Genomic DNA, 25,149 nt, shown 5'->3' with positions numbered 1-25,149 from the left:
CGAAGACGTCAGCTAATCACTGAGTACACTGTAAAAAAAAAAGGAGTGACCCTTGCTCGTTTAAAGGAGGAACGGCGATGTCCCCTATGTTCGTCTTTAAATAGAGGAACTTTCCTCCCTCATGGCTGGGAGCAACTGTTACTCCCTTTCCAAAACCAACATGGCCGACTCCAGGCAAGTGAAGCCAGCAACACGACTATAGGCTTAGCAAGTAGGATTAAAGCTACTAGGGGCGCCAATACAAGGCTTCGAGATTCGCACGCACTGAGCAATGGTCTCGGAGGCTACAGGCAATAAAAGATTTAAAAAAAATTGTATGTGCAAAAGATTTCTCCCACACGCGAAACATGTGTGAAGGTATCGTAATATTTTTACACACATTTTTATATAACATTCTATTAAGTTTCAGAGATTGTAATATAACATTTCATTAATAGAGCTCACACAATGGTCATATATACACTTAGAGCAGTATTCAACTGTACGCATACGCATTCAATTCATAGAGCACTTGAGAATCAACTACACACGCACCTAGTCACAACTGTTCGGTTTTTGGTCACATGGTCACATTAACAAGCATACATAACCATTTTATACACAGACATAATCATGAACAGATTCATTGACACAACAATTCATAGAGCACTGACAGAACCAACACGCCCACATTCGCATATAACGGCACGGTTCCCCCCCCCCCCTTTTTTTTTACATGCTCTGTAAACTTGCGTACGATCTTATATAGGCACGCAATGCGACCCCCCAATTGTGCCGGGATGCGAATCAGTTTTCGGCCAAGTTAAACAATTACTGGTAAGGACAAACCTAAACGTATTACGCGGTATGACAGGTACAGTCAATGCACACAGACCTTTTAATATAAAGATGCATAATTTTGAACGGTTTAATTACAGTGTTTTAACGTAGTCCCGTGGCTACGGCGTTGCGACGCTAGCCACCCTACCGCTGGGCTCGAGGACGTGACGGCCGATTTTAGGCAGAACGTAAAAACGCTCGTACAGTGCATTGGATGCACGTTAAGAACCTCAAAAATACATTACAGAATTTATTTCTACGCTAAACATTTTTGTCTCGCAACATAGTTGGGCACAACACGGCTAGTTAATATTCATGTATCACGGAGGCCACCACAGCCTCACTAGTGTGCAGGTGGCGCCGTTGTCATTCCTCCTACAACGCGTTTGTTGGATGTGCGAGCTGCTTCGCTGCTGCAACGATGCGTTTGATCGTGTGTTTTTGAGTTTGCGGTAATGAAATGTGACGTAGTTAGCTTCAATAATAGTGCGAGAAGATAGCTTGTGTCTTGCTGCAAACTCGCCTTATGCGTGGCGCGCCAGGCAAATGTGGACCAACGATTTTCGTGCCGGGTAGTGCGTTGTCTTTTTTGTCATGGTTGTGGAAAGTTTTGGGTGCATGTTGCAAAGAAAGCATGCGAATTATTAGCGTGCCTGAGCTCGTCCACTACGCAGCGGCATGTATGCTGCGACAGCGCCTCCTTTATTTTTAGAAAAATAGAGGAGGCGCTGACTGGGACTAACATCGTCGATGCAGCACCGGGAACTTGGAGAGTGCTTTTCGACCGCGTCGTACCGTTTGAAAGGTAAGTAATCGTGCTTGCTAACTACACGCGTATTGTGCGTGCTCCCCATGTGTGCACAGAATGCGTGAACGTAGGAAATGGTACTCCCACGACAACAGTAATACCTGTGCTGATGCTTGCTGAGCGCCGGTTGGCAGAATTTAGTTATGCGAGTTTATTGCCTCAATGCGAAATTGAAAATCTTGATAAGCGTCTTCTTCCGATGAGAAATATTATGTTCGGAAATAATCATGATCATCATGTGCACCTGTGCTTTTCTGCTGATGTTGCATAATAGCGACCCATGTGCTTCACCGATTCTTACTGCAAACCCGTTTCCTCGCTTATAAATGCTTCGACGTCGTAAATAATCTCTGCTTATGAGGTTTTCGGTTTACAAGCAGTTTATGAGAAAAAAATCACAGCTTGCTACTAGTACAGCTTGCTTTTTAAGAGAAGGCGTGTTGACATAACTTATACGCAACTAAACATGACGGGAAATTGCTTATGAAAGAAAAAAGAAATGAATTGTTATGTATAGAAACATTTGTTTGTGATGTGCTGCTCCTGCGTGTGTTGAAAATTTTACTGAGATGAAGGGGCCCTATTATCATGTGCACTGTTGCCACCTTGCACTAGTGCAAACATTGTTTTCGTGACTATTTTTAGGTGCTCCTCGCATGTGTTCATTTAATGGGCTACTGCTGTAAGTCAACACATAATTTATTTTGTAGTGGCGAGGCTGTGACCACATAACTGAGGGCACTCCTTGGCTATGGCTGCCGTGGTGCAACGTGTAATCTGGATGGTCGAGTCAGGTATGTATGAAGTGTACGTGTTCCAAATAGGATCTCGGTATCATTCGTCGATAAGTTAGTCGACGTATTACTCAACACAGCTTACTAAATTGACTAAATATTTATTCAACTTGCTGCTTATTTGTGTTCATAGCTGTTTTGCGCACATTATCATGTTCTATAAGAAAACTAGACCCAACATGTTGTGATGAGTATTTTTTCTTTCAACAATCACTTGGCTGCGATTAACATTTCATTTTTGCTAAGTACACGGTGTGTTCATTACTTTTTATTTTGGTTTCATTGTTCTGAAACTGTTTTTATGCTGTAGCTTTTATTTCCGAATTTCATCTGTTTATGCTACACGCTCGTTCAGTATCTGCATATGTAAGAATTCAAAGTGTACTGAGCCAAATTTGTCACAGGTCTAAGCACACTGCGTGCTTAGCATTGTTTAACATATTTACAATTATTTGTCTTGTTCCCAGAATAAATACCACTGGCAAATGTACATTCGACGAGCTTGGAACTTCTGCAAATGATACATGAAGGCCAGTATTCACTGTGCGTAGCTACTGCACCAGTGAGGTGTTTTCTAGTAAGCTTGCTATTTTATTTTATATTCATGGCAAGCTATTCTGATGCATGCAAGCAGCCATTGTAGCAGTTGCGAGTCTGTCTAGTTACATTGTTTTTCACTTTACGTCAATACAGCATAGACCGCAGAGTTAGCTGGTAAATAGTTCAGTGTATTGGTACTGTCTCATTAAAGAAGCACACTACTTCGCACATAGTGCTTAAATGTCTGCTTGCTCTTATGGCATTTGCTGGTTATTGCAATGTTGCTAATCAAATCCATTTGATTTCAACATGACCACACAGAACATTCTGATTGACACTAGTGTAATTTTAATAGTGATAATCAACCAGCCAAGGCTTAATTCTACAGCTCTCAAGAATTATTTCAAATACTTTGGGTTCCTTTCCATGTGTTCTGTTTCATCCTGTGTTTCATCAGCACAGTGGGCAGTCCTTTAAAATTATTCATTCTACTTTGCGCTGTTCAGGTAGAAAATGTTAACCAGCAAGTCCAAATTATAATGCTATCGGTAAGACTTCTATTACTGGGTGGATGAATACAAAGTGCTATATGTAATTGTAAAAGTATTTTTGACAAAAATACCGGTGTCTAGAACAAGCACCATATGCACTGCAACTCTTATAGTGTTAAGTTGGGTAGGCAAGTATCTATGCTAAGTATACTTGCACATATACTTTCTACATATTAGCTAGTATTTTAGCTACATGAAAGAGCATATGTTGTGAGTGCTGAAGTCAAATTTATGATTGATATGCCTGCCTGTTTTTGTTGTGCACTTACTGCTGAGGTGTCTTAAGCATTGTGGCCATGTGACAACTGAGGTATTGCAACAATGTGTAAGCTAGCTTGCACGTACTATTGCTACAGTATACCAACAGATACCTATCTCCATATTTGTGCATTTTCTGAGAACCAGCTGTGTTGGCTATGTGCAATTTGTAGTATCCTTATGAGTTTGCCGGTCAGTTCACGTAACTTTTGATGACATAATTTACAGAGAGGGAAGGGAAACTGTACAACATGAATGCTGTTAAAAAGGGACTTTTTATTTTGATGGAAGGATTCAAAATAACAATAAAACTGGATGTGTGCTTATATCTTGCGCAAGTCCTATCAGAGGGAAGGCAGAAGTTGTAATACAAAGGCATAAAATCACGATAAACAATATTTGCATTAAAAAAGGTGGATAAGCACAGACTAATTTCGTTCCCTTGTCATCGAGAAAGGGTGCTTTTTCATGCATTGATAAGGGGGCTGGCTCACGTCTCGTTTGTGTGGTATGCCTCACTGATTTCTCTTGGCACTCTTTCCCCGTTTGTGAAAACAGATGAACAATCTTAATCCGGCCTGAAGCCCTATCATGACAATGCACGGCCATGTCGAGCGAGCATACTGGCCTTTCGAGTGAAATGTGATGATTAACGTGTTCTCCTGGATGCATGTTGAGGCACCAGCCGGCCAGTCTGCCCCATGTACATTCGACCAAATATACAGATGATCAAAGGAATAGACCACACTAGCACTGACGGACACAAGACAAATTTGGTGGTATCTCTTAACTAAGCAAGCCTCGCTTGCCTGGGTGCCTTTCTCACTTCGCCTGTGGGCTGCTATGCACAACAGTTCACAAGTGAATTGAGAAAGGGGAGCAGGCAAATGAGGTTTGCTTGGTTAAGGATACCACCAAATTTGTCTAGTGTGCGTGGCAGTGTGCTGTATTCCTTTCACAGGTGGTCAAATGTATACAGGACAGACTGGCTGTTATCTAAATACGTGCCAAATAAATCATCACATTTCACTCGAAAGGCCAGTATGCTCGCTCAACATGGCCGTGCACTGTCAAGATAGGGCTTCAGGTCGGATTAAGATTGTTCATCTGTTTTCAAAAACAGGGAAAGAGTGCCAAGAGAAATCAGTGAGGCATGCCACATAAATGATACGTGTAAGCCAGCCCCATTATCAATGCATGAAAAAGCAACCTTTCTTGATGACCAGCGAACAAAATTAGTCTGTGCTTATCTACCTTTGTATTACAACTTCTGCCTTCCCTCTGATAGGACTTGCGCAAGATATAAGCACACATCCAGTTTTATTGTTATTTTGAATCCTTCTATCAAAATAAAAAGTCCCTTTTTAACAGCATTCATGTTGTACGGTTCCCCTTCCCTCTCTGTAAATTATGTCATCAAAAGTTACGTGAACTGACCGGCAAACTCATAACGATACTACAAATTGCACATAGCCAACACAGCTGGTTCTCAGAAAATGCACAAATATGGTGATAGCTATCTGTTGGCATACTGTAGCAATAGTAGGTGCAAGCTAGCTTACACATTGTTGCAATACTTCAGTTGTCACATGGCTACAATGCTTAAGACACCACAGCAGTAAGTGCACAACAAAAACAGGCAGGCACATCAATTATAAATTTGACTTCAGCAGTCACAACATACGCTCTTTCATGTAGCTAAAATACTAGCTAATATGTAGAACGTATATGCGCAAGTATACTTTGCATAGATACTTGCCTACCCAACTTAACACTATTAAGAGTTGCAGTGCTTGTTCTAGACACTGGTATTTTTCTCAAAAATACTTTTACAATTACATATAGCACTTTGTATTCATCCACCCAGTAATAGAAGTCTTACCAATAGCATTATAATTTGGACTTGCTGGTTAACATTTTCTACCTGAACAGCGCCAAGTAGAATGAATAATTTTAAAGGACTGCCCACTGTGGTGATGAAACACAGGATGAAACAGAACACATGGAAAGGAACCCAAAGTATTAGAAATAATTCTTGAGAGCTGTAGAATTAAGCCTTGGCTGGTTGATTATCACTATTAAAGTTACACTAGTGTCAATCAGAATGTTCTGTGTGGTCATGTTGAAATCAAATGGATTTGATGAGCAACATTGCAATAACCAGCAAATGCCATAAGTGCAAGCAGACATTTAAGCACTATGTGCGAAGTAGTGTGCTTCTTTAATGAGACAGTATCAATACACTGAACTATTTACCAGCTAACTCTGCGGTCTATGCTGTATTGACGTAAAGGGAAAAACAACGTAACTAGACTCGCCACTGCTACAATGCCTACTTGCATGCATCGGAATAGCTTGCCATGAATATAAAATAAAATAGCAAGCTTACTAGAAAACACCTCACTTGTGTAGTAGCTACGCACAGTGAATAATGGCCTTCATGTATCATTTGAAGAAGTTCCAAGCTCGTCGAATGTACATTTGCCAGTGGTATTTATTCTGGGAACAAGACAAATAATTGTAAATATGTTAAACAATGCTAAGCACGCTGTGCGCTTAGACCTGTGACAAATTTGGCCCACTACAGTTTGAATTCTTACATACGCAGATACTGCACGAGCGTGTAGCATAAACAGATAAAAATCGGAAAGAAAAGCTACAGCATGAAAAAGTTTCAAAAGAATGAAACCAAAATAAAAAGTAATGAACACACTGTGTACTTAGCAAAAACGAAATGTTAATCGCAGCCAAGCGATTGTAGAAAAAAAAATACTCATCACAACATGTTGGGTTTAGTTTTCTTATAGAACGTGATAATGTGTGCAAAACAGCTATGAACAGAAATAAGCAGGAAGTTGCATAAATATTTAGTCAATTTAGTAAGCTGTGTTGAGTAATACGTCGACTAACTTATCGACGAATGATACTTAGATGCTACTATTTGGAACAGGTACATTTCATATATACCTGACTCGACCATCCAGATTACACGTTGCACCACTGCGGCCATAGCCAAGGAGTGCCCTCAGTTATGTGGTCACAGCCTCGCCACTACAAAATAAATTATGTGTTGACTTACAGCAGTAGCCCATTAAAGCTGTCACATGGTGAACACATGCGAGGAGCACCTAAAAATAGTCACGAAAACAATGTTTGCACTAGTGCAAGGTGGCAACAGTGCACATGATAATAGGGCCCCTTCATCTCAGTAAAATTTTCAACACACACAGGAGCAGCACATCACAAACAAATGTTTGTTTACATAACAATTCATTTCCTTTTTCTTTCATAAGCAACTTTCCCGTCATGTTTAGTTGCGTATAAGTTATGTCAACACGCCTTGTCTTAAAAAGCAAGCTGTACTAGTAGCAAGCTGTGATTTTTTTCTCATAAACTGCTCGTAAACCGAAAACCTCATAAGCAGAGATTATTTACGACGTCGAAGCATTTATAAGCGAGGAAACGGGATTGCAGTAAGAATCGGTGAAAATCACATGGGTCGCTATTATGCAACTTCAGCAGAAAAGGGGGAGCTCACGCACAGGTGCACATGATTGCGATTATTTTCGAACGTAATATTTCTCATCGGAAGAAGACGCTTATCAAAATTTTCAATTTTGCATTGAGGCAACAAACTTGCATAACTAAATTCTGCCAACCGGCACTCAGCAAGCATCAGCACAGGTGTTACTGTTGTCGGGGGAGTACCATTTCCTACGTTCACGCACTCCGTGCACACACGAGGAGCACGCACAATGCGAGTGTAGTTAGCAAGCACGATTACTTACCTTTCGAATGGTACGACCCGGTTGAAAAGCACTCTCCTAGTTGCCGGTGCTGCGTCGACGATGTCACTCCCAGCCAGCGCCTCCTCTATTTTTCTAAAAATAAAGGAGGCACTGTCCCAGCATACATGTGTATAGATGTTGAGACAAAAAGAACAATTGAACAATCTATATCGTACATGATAGTTTAGCATAGAAAGAAATTCTATAATGTATTTTCGGGGTTCTTAAACGTGCATCCAATGCACTATACGAGCGTTTTTACTTTCCGCCTAAATGCGGCCGTCACGTCCTCAGTGTGTGAAGGCGAGAAGCGAAATGTCACTGAAGTGGAACGTTTCAGAAGACGTCCCCAGTTGTTAGCCGTATTTCTGCGTATTATGTGGAATAGAGAATTGCGCGGCATCATTTCGCCGTTACTTCGCCTACAAGAAGCACGTGTATCGCTTTCACAGAAAGGCCGCTGGCTTTAGCGCCGATGAGCATACACCTGACTTTGGCTGTGGTGAAGCAACTGGAGAAAATGCATTGTAACTAATGCCTCAACTTCATCAGATACAAACAGTGATGACACTGCTTCGAACTTTGACTTCATTGCGACAATCAGGGAAGCAGATAGCGATGTTATACATCAGAATCATGAAAAAGTTGCAGCTACCGTTGAGTATCGCAGATGAAATTTTCACCGTTGTGAAAGCCCTCATTTATGATGTCATAGAAGAGATGTTCAAAAAAACTGCAAAGCTCCTAGAGGAAAAAAATGTGGCACCGTGCACAATAGAAAACCTGGCATGCCAACTGAATGCTGCGGATATTGTTGTCAATATATTTTCCGACTTGACAAGTACTCACATGAGAAAAAAAAATACATTTCGGAGCACTTTATTTACACTGAAGCTACTCAGGTGCCACTGCAGACTGGCAGTTACAAAGACTTTACATGTTATATTTCTATCTCTAAACTGTTAACAAATTTCCTGAAATGCGAGGACTTGCTAGAATGCATTTCACAGTCCGTGTCAAAATCGCAAGATGTGCTCTACGACTTTGCTGATGGCAATGCATTCAGTCAGTACCGTCAGCTTGCACAGGATGCCAGTCATGGCACTATATTTCTGCTTTTGTACACTGATGAGCTGGAGCTTGTAAACCCTCTTGGTGGTGCTGCTGGACGGCACAAAATTTTACTAGTTAACTTTTCTATTTTGAATCTGCATCCTCGGCATCGGTCAAAACTCAGTGCCATTCACTTGCTTCTAGTTGTGGAGTACCGTGTTATGCTACGACATGGCCTGGCCTAAGTGCTACTGCCACTCGTGCAGGACCTAAATTTAATACACAAGAATGGAGGGGGCACTGGCAGTCTGCACTTTAATGTTGTGACTGTGGCATTCTCGGGAAATAACCTCTCAATGCACCTCTTGGCAGGTCTCCAGTGCCGCTTTAGCAGCGGCACAGTCTGCCATTACTGCTTAGCTCAGCATAGACAATTGCGGATGCTACATAATTTGGATGACTGTATCGAGAGGACAAGTGCAGCACACAAGAGCCACCTTAAAGCATTCACACTTGACCCAGCTATAAATGGGCCCTTGTACGGCATTACAAATGTATCGCCATTGCAAGGCCTTGAAGAGTTTAATGTCACTGAACAGTTACCTCCTGATGCCATGCATGACATACTTGAAGGGGGTATTGACTGTGTTCTTCCCCACGTTTTGGAAGGTTTAGTTGCTGACGGAGTGATCCGCAAGCAGGAGCTTGGAAAAACATTGTCCTTCAAGTATGGCTTTCATGACAAAAAGGCCATACCTCCTGCCATTAGGGACGCATTTCGTAGTGGCAAAGCCAGCCTTAGGGGATCAGCAAGCCAAAAATGGTGCCTCTTTCGGCTGCTTCCCTAAATATATGCAGAGTACATTCCTGAAGGCAACCCTCATTGCATGGTGTACTTGGCATTCAGGCATCCCAAAGCCACTGAGAAACCAGCACTCTTCAAAGTTCACTTTCATGTAGGCACCAAAAGGCACTTAAAAGCGGATCCTAACGGCATATACTTCTGTTGGCATTTATATGTCACAGGCACCTTCCCTTCAGGATACTCAATGGCTGGCTTTCGCAACGTTTCTGCACATTGAAAAAATGGCTATTTCGCCCCTGTTTTGCTTATTTGTCAAGATATAACTTCTGAACAATGCTTTGATGCACACATGCCGAAACCCATCTTTTCTTATGGCTGCTGGTGACATTGAACCCGGGTTGACGAGGTGGAACGCATAGAAATGCATGTGATGCGCTGTTGAAGGCTGTGGTTTGTCATGGCCCCTTTAGGTGCCGCATGCTTTCTATTTATGTGCCATATTGCCTGCATCTTCGAGTGTTACAGATGGATAATAGTCACCACAGTCGATTTTATTTGTAAGGCAAGTTACAATAAAGAATTGCTATGTATTGATTTGCAGACATCAACTGTGCAGACAAATCAGATCACTTGGCCTTGTTTGTTTTGAACCACGTAAACAACATAGTTAAATAGCTGTAGAATAATATGTTACGATTTGCATGAAAACTTGACAAGAGACTACAGTTGCTTTCAAATTCCGCCCCCACCGCAATCGGCCACAGGAACCGGAGTCGAAGCCGCGACCATAAGGAAATAAAGCACCATAGCCACTGCGGCCATACATTTCAGTGGCGATCAATTTCGGGATACTATCGGTCACTTTCTGCACCGCTTTCATTACACGTACGCGTTTCCACATATTTGTTTTTTGTTAACGCAACTTAATAGGCACTTTCGCACTAATAATAATCGCACGACAGCCGCATGTACCGCGAGAATAAAGAAAAGAAATATCCTTAAGCATTATCCCCTACATGAGCAAGAAGATCTAGATTACCAATACATTTTAAGGTCTTGCTTGCATCTCGGTGCAGTAAATACTGTCTAACAGGACTGCGTCTAAAATGTATAGCCTATTGCTGAGAGCAATTCGTATGCGCATACCAATGATCGAGAATAAAATAACTTGCCTGTTTGGCGATCAACCTTCCTCCAACGGCGTTCATGATATCGCATGCGCATCGTTGCGCGATGAAGTATCCATGCAGCACATTGAAGGCACTCAAACACAGTCAGTGGGTGAAGTGATCGCCTATGGTGCTCGTAGAGATGGAACCGATCGGTCGCAGCCGATGAAATCGCAATGCGCTACACGGGATCACGGCGCAACTCATTTTCAGGTCCCGGGGTGCTCGCGCTAAGGGAGGAAAGGTCCTCCATTTACGATTGCCGCAAGAGGGCGCAGCGCGTGAACCTTACTCGAAGGAGGAACTCGCTGGCCTGAAGGAGGAACAGAGCCCGTTGCTCCATTCTCACTCCCTTTTTTTTAGAGTGTAGTCCTTCTAGTTCCGTCTTAGCTTGATTGAACTTCATCAGATGCACGCTCGCGCCCATGTTCATCAGCATGGCAATGCCGACCTCGTTAAAAGCTTTTGTCGTGTTTCCGCCACATAACGACGGTCCCAAGCTGTTGACCACTATGACCGTACCTGGAATACTTTTCCCATAGCACATGGCTATCATGCTTAGTTGTCCAAGCACTGGAAGTTCGCCCAATAGGCAGGACAGCTTTAGCTGCGTTTTCCGCAACGGCAGCCACATTAATGCTTACTTCCGTAACACCGCTACTGAAATGATGCTTACAGGTGATCCCGTGTCCACCAGCATTGTTGGAGGGACGTTATTCCAGCTGACGACTTTGTAAATTGGTTTAACCTTGCGGATGCCGGCCTCTTGATGAAGAACAGCCTCTATCGTGTACAGGTTCTCATTATCGTCCAAGGTTGCGCTGTCTTCAGCTGTCGTTGCGTGCGAACCCTGGCGCCGTCCATCCGTGTATGAAATCTGCTGTCGGCGGCCAGATGCGGTTGAGTGGCACATTCGACTCAGGTGGCCTCGTTTGCCGCACCTGTAGCACACCGGCGCAGGTGTCTACATTCATCCTCGGCATGTATTTCACTACCACACCATCCACAGAGGCCGCGCGTATCCGGCTTTGGCCGCAATTTCCTTGTACGGCTCTTTCAGCGTGCAAAATTTACAGCAACTTTCTCTGTAGAGTGCGTCATCCTGGCGTCCTCGGCAGCTTTCTGTGCCGAATTTGCAAAGCATACTGCCTGTTCCAATGTGAGAATCTGTTGCGTCAGTAAATGGCGCCTAACGTCTTCATCGTGCACGCCACACACAATTCGGTGTCTTAGCATAGGCTCCAATGTTGTCCCGAAATTGCACTTCTCCGCGAGCCGTCTAATTTCAGCAATAAAATCCAGAACAGTCTCACTGGCTTTTTGTGCGCGCATGAAGAACGCATAGCTTGCAGCGATCTCGGTGACTTGCGGGGCATAATGTTCTTCCAAATGCGTGGCGACTTCATCGTAGTTAAGCTTGTTGTCCTTTTTCGGGTGACAACGCCCCTGCACCACCCCCACTGCGCTGTCCGTGAGCGATGATATGAGCAGTGTTTGCTTCTACGTGGCGTCTGTAATGTTATGGGCTTCAAAGTCAACCTCCCGACGAACACAATACGTCGGAATTGTACCTCTCGTATCTCCAAACTCTGTCGATCGCCCGCCACTCATATTTGCGTGCGTGTACTCGTTTAGCGTCAGTGGGCACCCTCGTCGCTACTGGTTTGTCGCTGTCAGTGATACTACAAGGAAGCGAAATAAAGCATCAAGAACCACGAGTTATTGAGCGCCGTGTTTTTATACTGCAAGCCTGTGATGTTGCAGTGACGTGCTTTGAAATGACAGCCTGCTGATGAGGCCTAAGTGGGTGCATTCCAATTGTAGCTTAATTTAAAAACGACCGTGTAATACGAGTGCCGTGTATACGCTCAAATCCCTAGGTCATCCAAACTATGCCGTAGCCTCCGATAGAGCGCCTTTCCTAGGTCCAGAGCTATGTTGGCATAAGAAAACTAGTGAAGTATTTTACTGGTAGTCAAATATATGAATTCACTATACCTTCTTTGTCGCACAGCTTGAAAATGCTCAATCAAAATTGGCCAGTGTTTGGTCATAGACGCTAGTGAAAAAAGGCGCCCTCAACGCGCATGTGTCACAAGTTCCGTTGAAACGTAGGCATACAGCTTGCCACAGCGAACTACAAACGATAGTGTAGGAAAGCGTTTTACGTATATCTTAAAATTACAGCGGGAGTAAACCTAATTGAGGGAACGAATGGCTGCTTACACCGTGTAGAATTTAAACATATTGTGCTTTAATTGCAAACTTTATGCGCAAAATATTGTGCATTTGGTAGGTATGACAATACGACTGCATGCGCGTTTCATCATTCAAAACAAAACGTTTCAGCTCTAAGAACGAACTAGGTCGTCCATATCTTGTAACAGTAAAGGTATCAAACATGCTAAGCATTTATAATATTTAAATAATTTCTGCTACTTAAAGCCTAGTGCACAAAATTCTTCGTACTCAAAGTACTAGCGACTAGGCTACTCAATGCAGGTTTCAGTTTGGTTATTAGCGGCTGCTGACGTACTGCGTGTATGGATGTAATAGTTGCACTTCAGACAAGCGGTCAAGAATCACCCTAAACCAAGCACCACGTGAAGTCAGCTAAAACCAAGTCAGGTAAAAATGTATTACTTTTGCACTTCGAATTTTGATGAAGAGGTTTCACCCTACGTTTTCTTTGCTTGCTCTGACCAAGCAGTCGAGCTTGCATGAGTGCTGTGAGGAGCAAGCACACTTAAGTTTGTAAAACTAAGATCCTAATGCGGCTGTCAATGTGCACAGGCGGACGTCATTGCGGAGGAAGTGCGGAGCACATTCATTGACCAGGTAGGAAGAATGGCCTACTTCGACAATTGGACCAGGCTTGTGTTTTGGGGGAAGGTCAGTATGGTCACTTATCACGCGTTCTCTTTGAAGCACGCCGAGTTGTTTCGTGGTTTATATGCTGCGTGTCATATTCAGACCACTTCAACGAATTCTGTCTGATATCAAAGAGATAGGATTGCTGCGTTGCTGGCGAAGAATACCCTATAGTAAAACGTCTTTAGCGCCTGTTTGTTCGCGATAATCATGTGCAATTTCTACTTTAATGGAAGGAAGCGTACGAAAAAAGAAGATACACAAAAGTAGCATCACCGAAATACTTCGGTTACTTCTTCCAGTGACACCAACCTTTGTATAGAACATTTTTAACGCGATGAAGCACATTCAACGGCGTCTCTCGAGTGAATATTTCTTTGCAACATATTTGGATATTCGCTCGGGTAAAACGGTGAGATTAGGCTCCGCAGTGACTGGGATGGATATTTAGAATAGCTTGTGGAATGTTACAGTCAGCTTGCGGCAACACAAGCGAGAATCATGACCCTCCTGCTTTCAATCATGAACTGAAGAGCTGGTGCAGAGAATGAGAATCAGTGTTCACATTGACAGTAAGCACTTGTGCTGTTAGTTATAGTTGTCTTCCCGTCCGTTATAGCGCTTAAAAGTACAAATAAGACTTAGTTGTCAGGATATGAAAATGCAATAAGCTTGTGTCACGGTCCAAGAAATCCGAAGTCCATAAGCTTGGTGGCTGATGTAAATATATTCATTTCTTTTTGTTATTATTATTTGGTAAATTATGTATAAACCGGGACACTTAAACTTTTTAATAAACATCATTCAAACGGAATTGTTACTTTAACAGTGTATTTGTTATTTCTTTCATTATTTTTAGCAGATACTGCCAATTGTTTAAAGCATTGTAACGGGATGATTATGTACATCAAAGAAATGTACTACAATAAAAAAATTCGAGAAAGATACCAATGCAGACTCAATAATGAAAAAAAAATACACGCTGTACATACAACAGAACCAAACGCGACGCTGGAATGTGTTAGCAGTATAAATTGAAGACGTCATCCTGCACGGTAAGCAGGAATTCATCCGTCCAGCGTTATCCCGCTGGTACAAGAGAGGTTCACTATACTCCAGTCACTCGTAGTGCATCGCCACTGCCGCTATCGAACAACTGTTACTGAAGTTTTTCTGAGTGTTTGTATCTTGTAAGTCTTGCATCCGATACCAAGAGTTATTTGAACGTTTTGAAGGCCTAACATTGGCGAAAAGGCCACCACAATATTTACTTCGCAATACCCCTACACATGCCGAATGTCACTGCCACGAACTGCAAGACGGCGTTTTCCCACAATAGCCTCACTTGACGTTCAATATACCGTATTTTCTCGACTCTAGCGCGCGTGCTACATTAAAATGCTTAATTCTTACGGCCAGAAATGAAAAATGCAATGCTCTCGGTTGTAACACATGTCCCGCTTCTCGTACCTAAATAAAATGTAAATTCAACGCCGCTAATTGTTTTGCCGCTACCCGTTTACCACTTATAAGAGACATAGTAATAATGATTTCTTCTCGCGTGGAAAAATAAAACTTCTTTTAACCGAGGTATGCAAACAAGGCATCACTCATCGTCGCTGTTGAAGGCCTCTTTATTGCTATGAACTACCCTAGAGCATATCTTCAGTGCCGTCTGTGACATTTCATATACTATATTCATTAAACTCCTTGCTAACCATGGCAGCTTAACTAAGCTATCTAGAAATTGCTGTTGCAGAACAACCTTATGGAGCCAGCGCAAGACTGTTACAGTTAATACAGCTGCAGCTACGTGTTCAATGGATTGAGTGACAATAATTTTTATTGCCAATAATGAAGGCTTGCTAGTATTGTAGATATTGTTTGGTACTCAAATACCACACGCGTGTTGTTTATTAGCAAACATTGCCTAAAAAAAATGTGGCACATTCGAATGCATACAATACGCTAAATTATGGAAAAATACCGCCAATTTACTAGGCACAAAGCTCACTGTCGCTGCAGTTGTCTGAAATAGGTGGAAATATCGCGATATTTATTTTTCCTGACAATGCGTGGTAATTCCTACGTGGAAATTGATGTTCGATATTGCAAAAAGTACAGAATGCCTTCTGTACTTGTTCAGGTAAACTAGAATTCTAATGAATGTCTCTATTTTATGTGGTGTCTTTATTTTCGAAATCTATTCAGTGTCATTCTCTAAGGTACTTGGAAGAAATGGCACGGCTTCCGTCGTAGTTGCGCACAACTACAGATGCGTGCGTTTACTTTTCAGGCGAGGACAACTAACCTGTATTCCCTGTTTCCCCTGCGGCAGTTCTTTCACGAGGCAGTTCTCGACTACGCGAAGCAGGTAGGCTATGGCTTGGTTTCATTGTCATATTTATTGTTTTATTAACCGCTTTACATAATTTGAATATTATTATTCCTATCGTTCATTTGGAGTCGTTCGAGCGAATATTGACTATGTCGTACCCCAATAGAACCACTAAAATATCATGCCGCAATTAACACAGGTAAATTCCTTCCTAATGTATATAAAATATTCACAGGCATTAGGTTTTATACAAGCGTCACTGCAGACGATTCTTCCAATTATTTATATATGCAAGCTATACGACACTTTGAGAATGGAATTGTTGCAGTTGTACTTTCATGCGTAATAGTTGGAAAGACTTATGAAGATAATGTTTAAAACGTATTTCATACATCTTAAGACTCTCGTATTAAGGCGTAATGTGAACACAGTTGTATTTATGAACGCCTTTAACAAAGTGAAAAATCTAGAACATCGATAACAGCGTGGTTACCGGTGTCATTAAGTGCGTACTGAAAACAAAGTGCTAAGAGACAATGGGACAAAGCTAATAAGAAAAATATCGACGAAAAGCCCCGTTTTTTTTCTGCTTCACTTCATGCCTTGTCTGCTGGCAGTTTGTTCTCAACATGAATGTACAACAGCTTGCCCAGATTTAGTTATCTCACATCATCAAGTGGTCGCGTACCGGGTTCTCTTTATTCCTCAGAAGCAACGATAGTGGCACTCTTTTTTTTTTACAAAATGATGCCTGGAATTGAAATAATGGTATGAAAAAGAGAAGCAGAAAAAAGGACCAGCGGTTTTCTTGTCCTCTTTCCGGCCGCTGTGTGAGCACACTTTTTACACATTTTTTTCTATTATTTTATCTAGCTAATTTCCTAAATGGTTTCACAATTTGTAAATACACTGTGCGTGAAAAAATTACTTGTGCGGCCTTAGGTTGATATCATGTAAATGTATACCCTTTTATTTTCAATTATGACCCCTTTCTTGTCTCTGTTCCTCAAGCGCTACATTAATGGGAAGTGCGGTAATACTGTGTACGTGCTGGTGTGCATATGTATGCACTGTACGTGGGCTCTATGCAAATGTCTGCAACTCCAAGTGTTTTGTTATATGTATAATCTGCCCCAAAATCTCGTTTTTTCTGTCTTACAATTGGACATCTAAGAAAGTTTCATGTATCGGGTTTCCGAATATTTCCTATATTATGGAGTGAAATCTTTACTTTCGTGTTTTTTGTCATTATTTTTGCTCGTATTTAATTTCGGCTGCGCAGTCCCGCAGCAAAAGCAAGTATGCTGGCGCGTGCAGGAACACTGATGTTCCAAAAATACACAAATAAATACTATGTATGTATGTATGTATGTATGTATGTATGTATGTATGTCTATGTAGTATGTATATGTATGTATGTATGTATGTATGTATGTATGTATGTATGTATGTATGTATGTATGTATGTATGTATGTATGTATGTATGTATGAATGAATGACTGAATGAATGAATGAATGAACGAACGAATGAATGTAGCCCACTTTGTGGACGCAATAAAGTTTACTAAAATTTCAACTTCTTAATACGTGCTGCTGTTGTGGTTTCCAGTCATACGATAGGTACAAATTTGTTCAAAATATATTTAAAAAAGAATGAAATATGTGGCACTTAAATGGTCACTTCGCAAGCAAACGTTAAGAATATCAGTTATGTTGTAGCAAATTTACAATGCAAGCATACAGACAATAAGGAGTGTGTATGCTTATGTGTACGCAAGTAGTGTGTATTCAGTAAACTTGGAACCACTGAAACAGTGCCATTGTATGTCTCCATTTCCTGTACACACTCTACGCAAAATCTAGCTCGGAGAGTTAAGCGCTGACATATCAAGAATGAAAATATGGTCATGGCAGGTACACACTTCGGCACCACATATATTTTTTTTTATTATGGTGATGCAACCTAACAACCAAAATGCATTGCTCATACCTACAAACCTCTGAACCTTGAAATCCGTAAAATCCCGAAAACACTACGCGGGACGGGTGAGGTGCTATTTATACGTTATTTTCTTGCTTGCCCTGTGCGCGCACCTTTCGTGGAATACATACGCATTTTATTACACTGATTTACCTTTAAATAGAGCGCAGATGCCGTAAGAAACTTTTCAATGATTGAAGTGAAAGCAAGCAGCTCATTTTTTTTTAGAAATAAAAGGGCCTTTAGGACGACCCTGATGTTGCCGGTTTTTCCTGGTGTCAAAGGTTGTCTGATTCAAACTGCACAAATAAAAAATCCCCCTGTTGTCCTGTGAGCGTCTAAAAATTTCAGAGTGTATCTACGGCGACGAAAAAAAATTTCCCGCAAAATATGACGCAGCTGTCGTACAATTGCAAAACAAGCACAAATTAGAAACATTACAAAACATCCGGGAGAGTTGAAAGGTACGATTGTTCAAGTGATGCCTACTGTAATTTTACACTTCTTCAGGTGCAGACAAAATTGCAGAACGTGAATTCTTCACTGGACATTTTCCTGAAAGCGAGCGCCTTCGTTGGGTCGATGTGGAGCGGCCCAAAGCACAGCATTCTAGAAGAGCAGAGGTACGCAGCTCATTTCTTTGCGTACTTATTCTATTTGCATACTTATTTTATTAAGAATTCACTGTAATGAATGGAATCGGAAAAGTTCGTCACGTTTTGTTCCAACTTTTTATGGAGCACAAAGGTAGTGGTGGATGAATAATAGATAGGTCTATGAAATAAGAATCATTGCCACTCGCATACATTTATGTCATATTAAAATGCCAATTTCTATATTCGTGCTTTTTAAACGAATTGTTAAGCTGTTAATTAGTTTTGTGCCTGTCGTTTCCTAATTCTTTCATATGTGTAGAAAGCTATTATTTGGAATTCTTATATATTTCCGTATAATATGCTCGTGTGTTTCTCGTATATTCCATTTTTAGCTGCATTAATAGGTTTATTTGAAACGTAATTATGCATAAAATTGGTATGCGTTCCATTGCAGCTATACCTGTATGGACATTGTCATCTACCTGAATGTAGTATGTGCAAAGCACACGGTTACTTTTCACGCAATACACTGTATTTGCCTAGAGTTGTAGTGTAACTGCAAATTCTGAGGTGCGTATTCCCGGCCAAGCCACATATTGTCTTCTGGCTATGCTCCAGAGCATAAGACTATATGTTAAATTAAGGCAGGATCAGGCGGAGGAGGAAGAATAAGTAGAAGAAATTTCACTAATTTCCGGCGGAACTTACGTCATAGTTCGATAACTCGTCACTTCCCGTTTACAACCTTTTCAAGTCAACCACAGACCGAATCAGTACTCTCCATAAATCTTCTAGATTAGAGCTCGACAGAACTCAATACAAATCGTCTTTGCTGAAAGATGACATTCTGGACTGCGCGGTACTGTTTATAATGAAGTGGTTAGGAAAGCTTCCAGTTTGGATTTCTCCATGCTTGTAATTTCGAACGGAAAATTCTGAGTTAAAGGGAATGAAGTAAGCGAGATAAAATATAGCATCTTGAATAATAATATTCCCTATGGGTCCTTCGTGTTTCGAAAACTTTGTGTGTTGCGTTCAAGTAAGAAGTAGATTGTGGCTTGTTAACTCAAGATTGCGTCTACTACAAAGCTACAGCTTCATCGTAACAACCCTCCTTTGTGATTAAATGGCCCGGTTTTTAATGTTATTCGCACCGCATGTGACAGACAGTGCTAAACAGTGTCCGATAGTACATTATCCTTCAAAAACAATGCTTGCATCAATTCCTTTGATCTTGCAGATACGCGTCAACTCTGTTTAACACCGATTGCCTCCACTGGCCTCAGCACGATACAGTCGGTGAGCCAGTTCTTCGGTTCCATAAACCTGTCAAACATGTCTAAATGAGGAAACACGTGTGCAGTGATTGCCAATACAAACTTGTGGGCAGAGCTCACAACTCAATACCAATGAGCCTATAGGTCGTCGTAGTCACAATGCACGCACATCCGTAGCTCTCTTCCTATTCACCACACCCCTCTTAGAGTCCTTCCGCTTATAGCCACCATGGTAATGTTGTATCAAAACCGAAACAAATAAAGTTATTTACATTTGCGTGGAAAAAAATATGCAAAAAGAAACACACCGAACCCCCTCACACTGACAGAGGAAACCAACCGCAAACTCTGATGAGTATTTTATTTTTCAGTTAACTTGTGAATTAGCAGGGTGTTTCAACTAACTTTAGCCAAACTAAAAAAAAAGATGCAGTAGCACTCTACGAGGATAGCACGAAATGGTAGTTATTGGCGTTTTCATAGGCAAATTCATGCTATTTAATGCAGATTATGTTACCGGCTTCGCAAGTATTAACATAAGGGAGAAACGTTTAAGCAGAAATTCATATAGCGTTTAGCAAACAAATAAATCAGGAGCTTGTATCTTCGTACTTGTTACGTAACTATTTTTATGCGTCCCGAAGGAAGTTTGCGAACTATTAACAAAAGCATGCTATATGCCCGCTAGATCACCGCGATTGCAGTGGTCTCAAATGTTTCGCTACAAACGAACAGTGAATTTGGCCTGGTGCGCTGTCGCTTAGGGTGTCACCGGGGAGCTTTACGCCACGAAAGCGGTAGCGATCGATAGCGTAAATCGCGCAGCTAACGCCTGCGTCTCTACTTTGTCACAATTTAGGCAGCAGCAGACAAGACTAAATGCGCTGTTAATTCATACAGAGAGCGCAAGCAGGCATATCACGCGCCTTTCTTTCATATTTCGCGGACTTTCTTTCGGATGCAAATATACAAAATAAATATGCAATAGGTAGTTAGTTAGAATCTGCCAAATTCGGTGTTTCCTAAAACGCTCTACAATTTTCTGTTTGAACGTTTTGTCGTAAAGTTATTACTTGCGATTTGGGTAAATATTCATGACTCAGAAGTTCATGCCCCCCCCCCCCCTAATTAAGCACATATAAAACGCAATTAGGCACACTGCAACACAACATGTGACTCGCTGAAGACAAAAGCCAACATGAAGTACTTCATTGCGTCTTAAAGTGCGTGTGTATATTTTTAGACCTTGGCTAAAGTTAGCTTAATTAAGCACCTGGTATATGTGACATCACGTACGCAACGAGAACTTTCACGATTAATGACTGAGCTAATCTGTACAATCGATGACGGCAGTAAGCTCGGCAACGTGTAGTTGAGCATGCGATGTAGACTTGCGCATTAACAAGTTTCTAAAAAAGAAAGAGTTGATTCTGGACATTTAGTGTCCTGTATATTTCATTGTATACTCCAGCGTGGTTTCAAGGTAATATATGTGGAGAAATTTTTATATGTTCATTCAAGCGTACTGTCTGACAACTTCTTGTGGCAAAGAAATGAAGGCTACGGAGGCAGAGCTCGCACAAGTAAGAGCGTTCCTGAAAATAGTCCTGCACTCCTATCAGCGTTAGCTTAAGCTGGGAAAGAGAAGAAACATATAATCTTTCTTTTATTTATTTTTTTACAACAGCAATACAATGACACGATTGCAACGAAATAATTATGCCTTCGTCAAGCAGTGCAGCTGCAGGCTAGCGCTAGTTTGCACGCTCCGTTTCATGCTTAGCAGGCAACACTGTGGAGGCTAAGCAAGTAGTTTGGTTTATAGCATACTGAGTCCGTGCGTGTAACAGTGCATTTCTTTGAATTGCGAGGCTTTCTATGCGATATTCATCTGCTACAACACGTATACGAAAGTTTACCTATGTAGCTTTGCAGCTTTGGAGAGGCGTCCTCATTCGAGAATGTCTTGAGCTCGGTGCGCGTCCTGGGCCCTCGCGATCAGCCGTTGCTGATAGTCAATATCGGAGATGGCCAAAGCTCTCTCCCAAAGCTCGTTGGTGCGACAAGGGGGTTAGGAAGTTTTAGTCGTGCCTCTCGGCAACCTCTTACTATTTGTCCTCAATATGTCCTATATGTCCTCAATAGCATCTCATGTGCTCAATAGCATCTCAATAGCATCTCGTCAGCGCAAGGGCTGCGCTGTGGCAGCTGCTCGCGGACACGTGGCGCTCCGCTCGTTCGCTGATAATTAGGTTCACAACTGCAACTCTTTCCACGAAAAAATTACGTAATAATTTTGAGGCCTAATTTTCAATCGAGTTACAAAACACCTACTGCTATATTTACTTCCACTGATGCGCTATATTTGTGGCCACAAATACTAGCGGCCAGAGAAGCCGCTGTAGCGTTCTTAGCGTTGTCTGCTAGGCTTGAAACGGAGTATGGGAAGAGACCTGGGAGTGACAGATATATAATAATACATAACCTAACAAGTTATTTTTTTTTCGAGGAATAATTGTGATTCTCCATAAACCTCACGATAAGTGCGAAACCCAGTGGAGCCAACACATTTACAATGATGCATTGACTGCGGGAAAGTGCTCGTGGTATATTTGTGATGCCTTATCGAGGTAAAACAAACGACGTTTGTACCAGGTGATTGTCACTTCGTTGTCCCTTCCGCAAAGAACACCGAAAAATGATGTTCAGACGTTCTCTCCTATATTAATTCTGATAATCGAGTCATTCGATTGCACATGATTTGATGCACCATCACGCGGCTCTTTTAGAATCAGTCATGTTAAATATATATACGCATACTGTTGAGCGTACCTTATTTGCGAAATATATTTCATCTGAGCTTCGTCAATAGAAATGCCATTAAAAAAGCTTCAGGCTTCCTATCCACATTCTGTCCCTTCGACCTCTTACTTTTTTGTAGAACCCGCCATGGTTGCTTAGAGGCTATGACGTTGCGCTGCATAGGTCGCGGGGTCCAGTTCCAGCCGCGATGAGCGGGTATTGATGGTGGGAAAATACAAGTACGCTGGTGTCCATAAATTTAGGTGCACCTTAATGAAGCCCAAACAGCCAAAATTAATCAGAATTACCCCAATACGCGTGCCTATTAATCAGATCGTGGTTCTTGCACAAAAAAAAACTTTTTTCAAACCTTCATGTAGGTTGGACAGAGCCCTGCAATTCTACAACTGCATGTGCTGTTGCATGAAAGCATAAAATTAAGATATTCGTTTATATGCCTTATGCCGTTTTTCTCCTAACAGTTTGTCTTTTACTTTTTCTCGGCCTACACACACAGTGATTCCGATGGGAATGTTCAATCATTCCATTCCGACTACACTGCGAGAAAGGTAGGTGTCGCTGCCATATGGCCTTCCTGACAATAAACTGCGATTGCCTCGAACTATTTTTCGGTCTTGTTCCATAAGTGATACTAACCAGTTTGCTTAGTCATTGAGTACAATTTCTTAAGTGCCAGCATAGGCTATATTTTTGGTGTACCGACTCCAATGTAACATTATGTGAAAAACGGTTTAATGCCGGGTGGGTGAGAGATGTGCTGCAATAAAGCAGAATGCCGAGGCCCAACCAAATAAGAATTTCGGCCATGGCAACACCAACACAAGAGGTGAAGCGCTATGGAGGATTCCCTGAATTTCTCGTTTGACTGCGTTTTGTCGACGGTAGTCAGTTAACAAAGATAGCGCGGAACGAGCGGAAGCATAAGAAAATATGTCGAGATAAAGCCACGTATGTCTACTGGAGCGCACCCTGCGCACGCCCCTTCCTCGTTTCAAACACGGAAGACTGGACAATGTTACGCGCCAGCGCCACTTATTGTTATCAATGCAATATCTCCAATAACGTTAGTGTTCTGCTGTCTACGCACTTGGCGAACATGCTACCTCTCTACACACATGACACACCTTTATGAGGCATGTCGTGGGTTTATCTCCCCTTTCGGCATTATCTGTCTATCCACCATTAAATGCAACTGTGCAGCCGTGACGTATTCTCACGCCAGCCTTTTCCTTCCTTTCGAATGCGTTAAAAGATAAGATTTTTTATAACTTGCACGAACGGGCACTGGGTGGAGCGATAAACCGAACAGAGAAGGCACCAAGTTATGATAAGCCAAGAATTAATCCACATAAGCCAATGAAACTGCATGGACGCTTACTGAGAGTTGAATTTTAGGTCGTCATACCTTGAGCTCATTCATCTGAGGGTGCCGCCAGAGCTCCCGGAGATCTGAAACTTTGCAAAACTCGGGCCTTCCTGCATAGGACCCCTTCTCTCAAGATGGGCATCTAGTAACGTTGGCAACGGGATGAAAAAACATTTGAACAGAACCTACCTCACGAAACTGTTGAGTTACTGCCATTAGCATTCTAGCAATAAGGTGACATACTGTGTATTGCCACCCCGAAAACACATCAGATGGGAGTCGCGTAATACAGTCGGGCTCTCCTATCACACTTGCTTTTTGAAATGGAGTGCCATCGAGTACCATACGCGTATCTCTAGCGGCCGGCTGCTGTGCTTGTGAAGGCCGTGTTATGCGGGTTGGATTGTGCCCAGCCACAGATAAATTTTAAAGAATCTCTTTATTTCGAGATCGCCGCATAGAGGCTGGAGAAATACATAGATCAATACAGACAAAGTGACTGAATGAGGCTAAGAATGATAATAGCAATCCAAATTAGGACAGGTCCGGGACAGCTACGCCTCCACGAATGTGTGAAGGATGTGCTTGCAGCTTCTCTGCGAACACCGGTACCGGAGTAATAGCAACACAAGTGGCTTACGGGTAAATGCGCATAGGCACTTTGAGACTCTGGGATTCTCACTCCTTGATTTTTTAGAGTCTCAATGGCGTTTTGTCTTTTGTAGTGCTTGTTGTGTGTAGTGCCGGCTCCCCTTTTGGAGAAGCGACCTCAAACTTTAACGCACCCATCATCTTTAGATATAGAAGCTAGGAGCCATGCGTTCTTCTAAAAAGGCTTCTTCGAATTATTTCATTGATGGCGACAGATTTCGCCAATAGAGCAAATAACGACGAATATTCTATTCGTTTACTATCCCGTTGACATATTTTCTTGTGTTTCGGCATTTTAAACTGCGCTTTCACGGGGAAGCGTTGTGTGTCAGAGTGCAAACCATGTGCCCTAGATGATGAAAATGCTTCCCGTCTATAGAAAAGGAAGTGTCGTGGAAGTTTTCCTTTTTAGTTTACAAACTGATATTCCCACAACGATCGGGTGAAAGGTATTGAATGCGCACCGATTGCAGTCACAAACTACAGTCGGCTTGAGCATGTCAAGGAAGTGGTGACAGCATTATGTATCCGTTTCCATTACTAACACCATATCAGAAATGGCTAAGAGTACAGAAAAAATACTTATCGAGAAACATTTGTGTACTCCAGCTATGAGGGAGGACACAAATCCCACGCGTTAAAGTTTAACCCAAGCGTTAA

The 25,149-nt window shown here is 41.9% G+C and overlaps 1 protein-coding gene across 1 annotated transcript in view; it reads left to right on the top strand.

Annotated features, from left to right (window-relative positions):
- The window catches only part of LOC125943466 (uncharacterized), a 61,147-nt gene that overhangs the window by 12,374 nt on the left and 23,624 nt on the right, over positions 1-25,149 (top strand). Inside the window, exons 3-5 of the mRNA XM_049662798.1 lie at positions 13,379-13,477; positions 15,753-15,830; positions 18,287-18,399. Of these exons, the coding sequence (XP_049518755.1) occupies positions 13,379-13,477; positions 15,753-15,830; positions 18,287-18,399 (290 nt within the window). The remainder of the gene's footprint in view (positions 1-13,378; positions 13,478-15,752; positions 15,831-18,286; positions 18,400-25,149) is intronic.

The sequence above is a fragment of the Dermacentor silvarum genome, chromosome 2, assembly GCF_013339745.2.
Source record: "Dermacentor silvarum isolate Dsil-2018 chromosome 2, BIME_Dsil_1.4, whole genome shotgun sequence".
NCBI classification, from domain to species: Eukaryota; Metazoa; Arthropoda; class Arachnida; order Ixodida; family Ixodidae; genus Dermacentor; species Dermacentor silvarum.
Note: the sequence above shows the minus strand (reverse complement) of the source record. Positions and strands in the feature narration are given on the sequence as shown.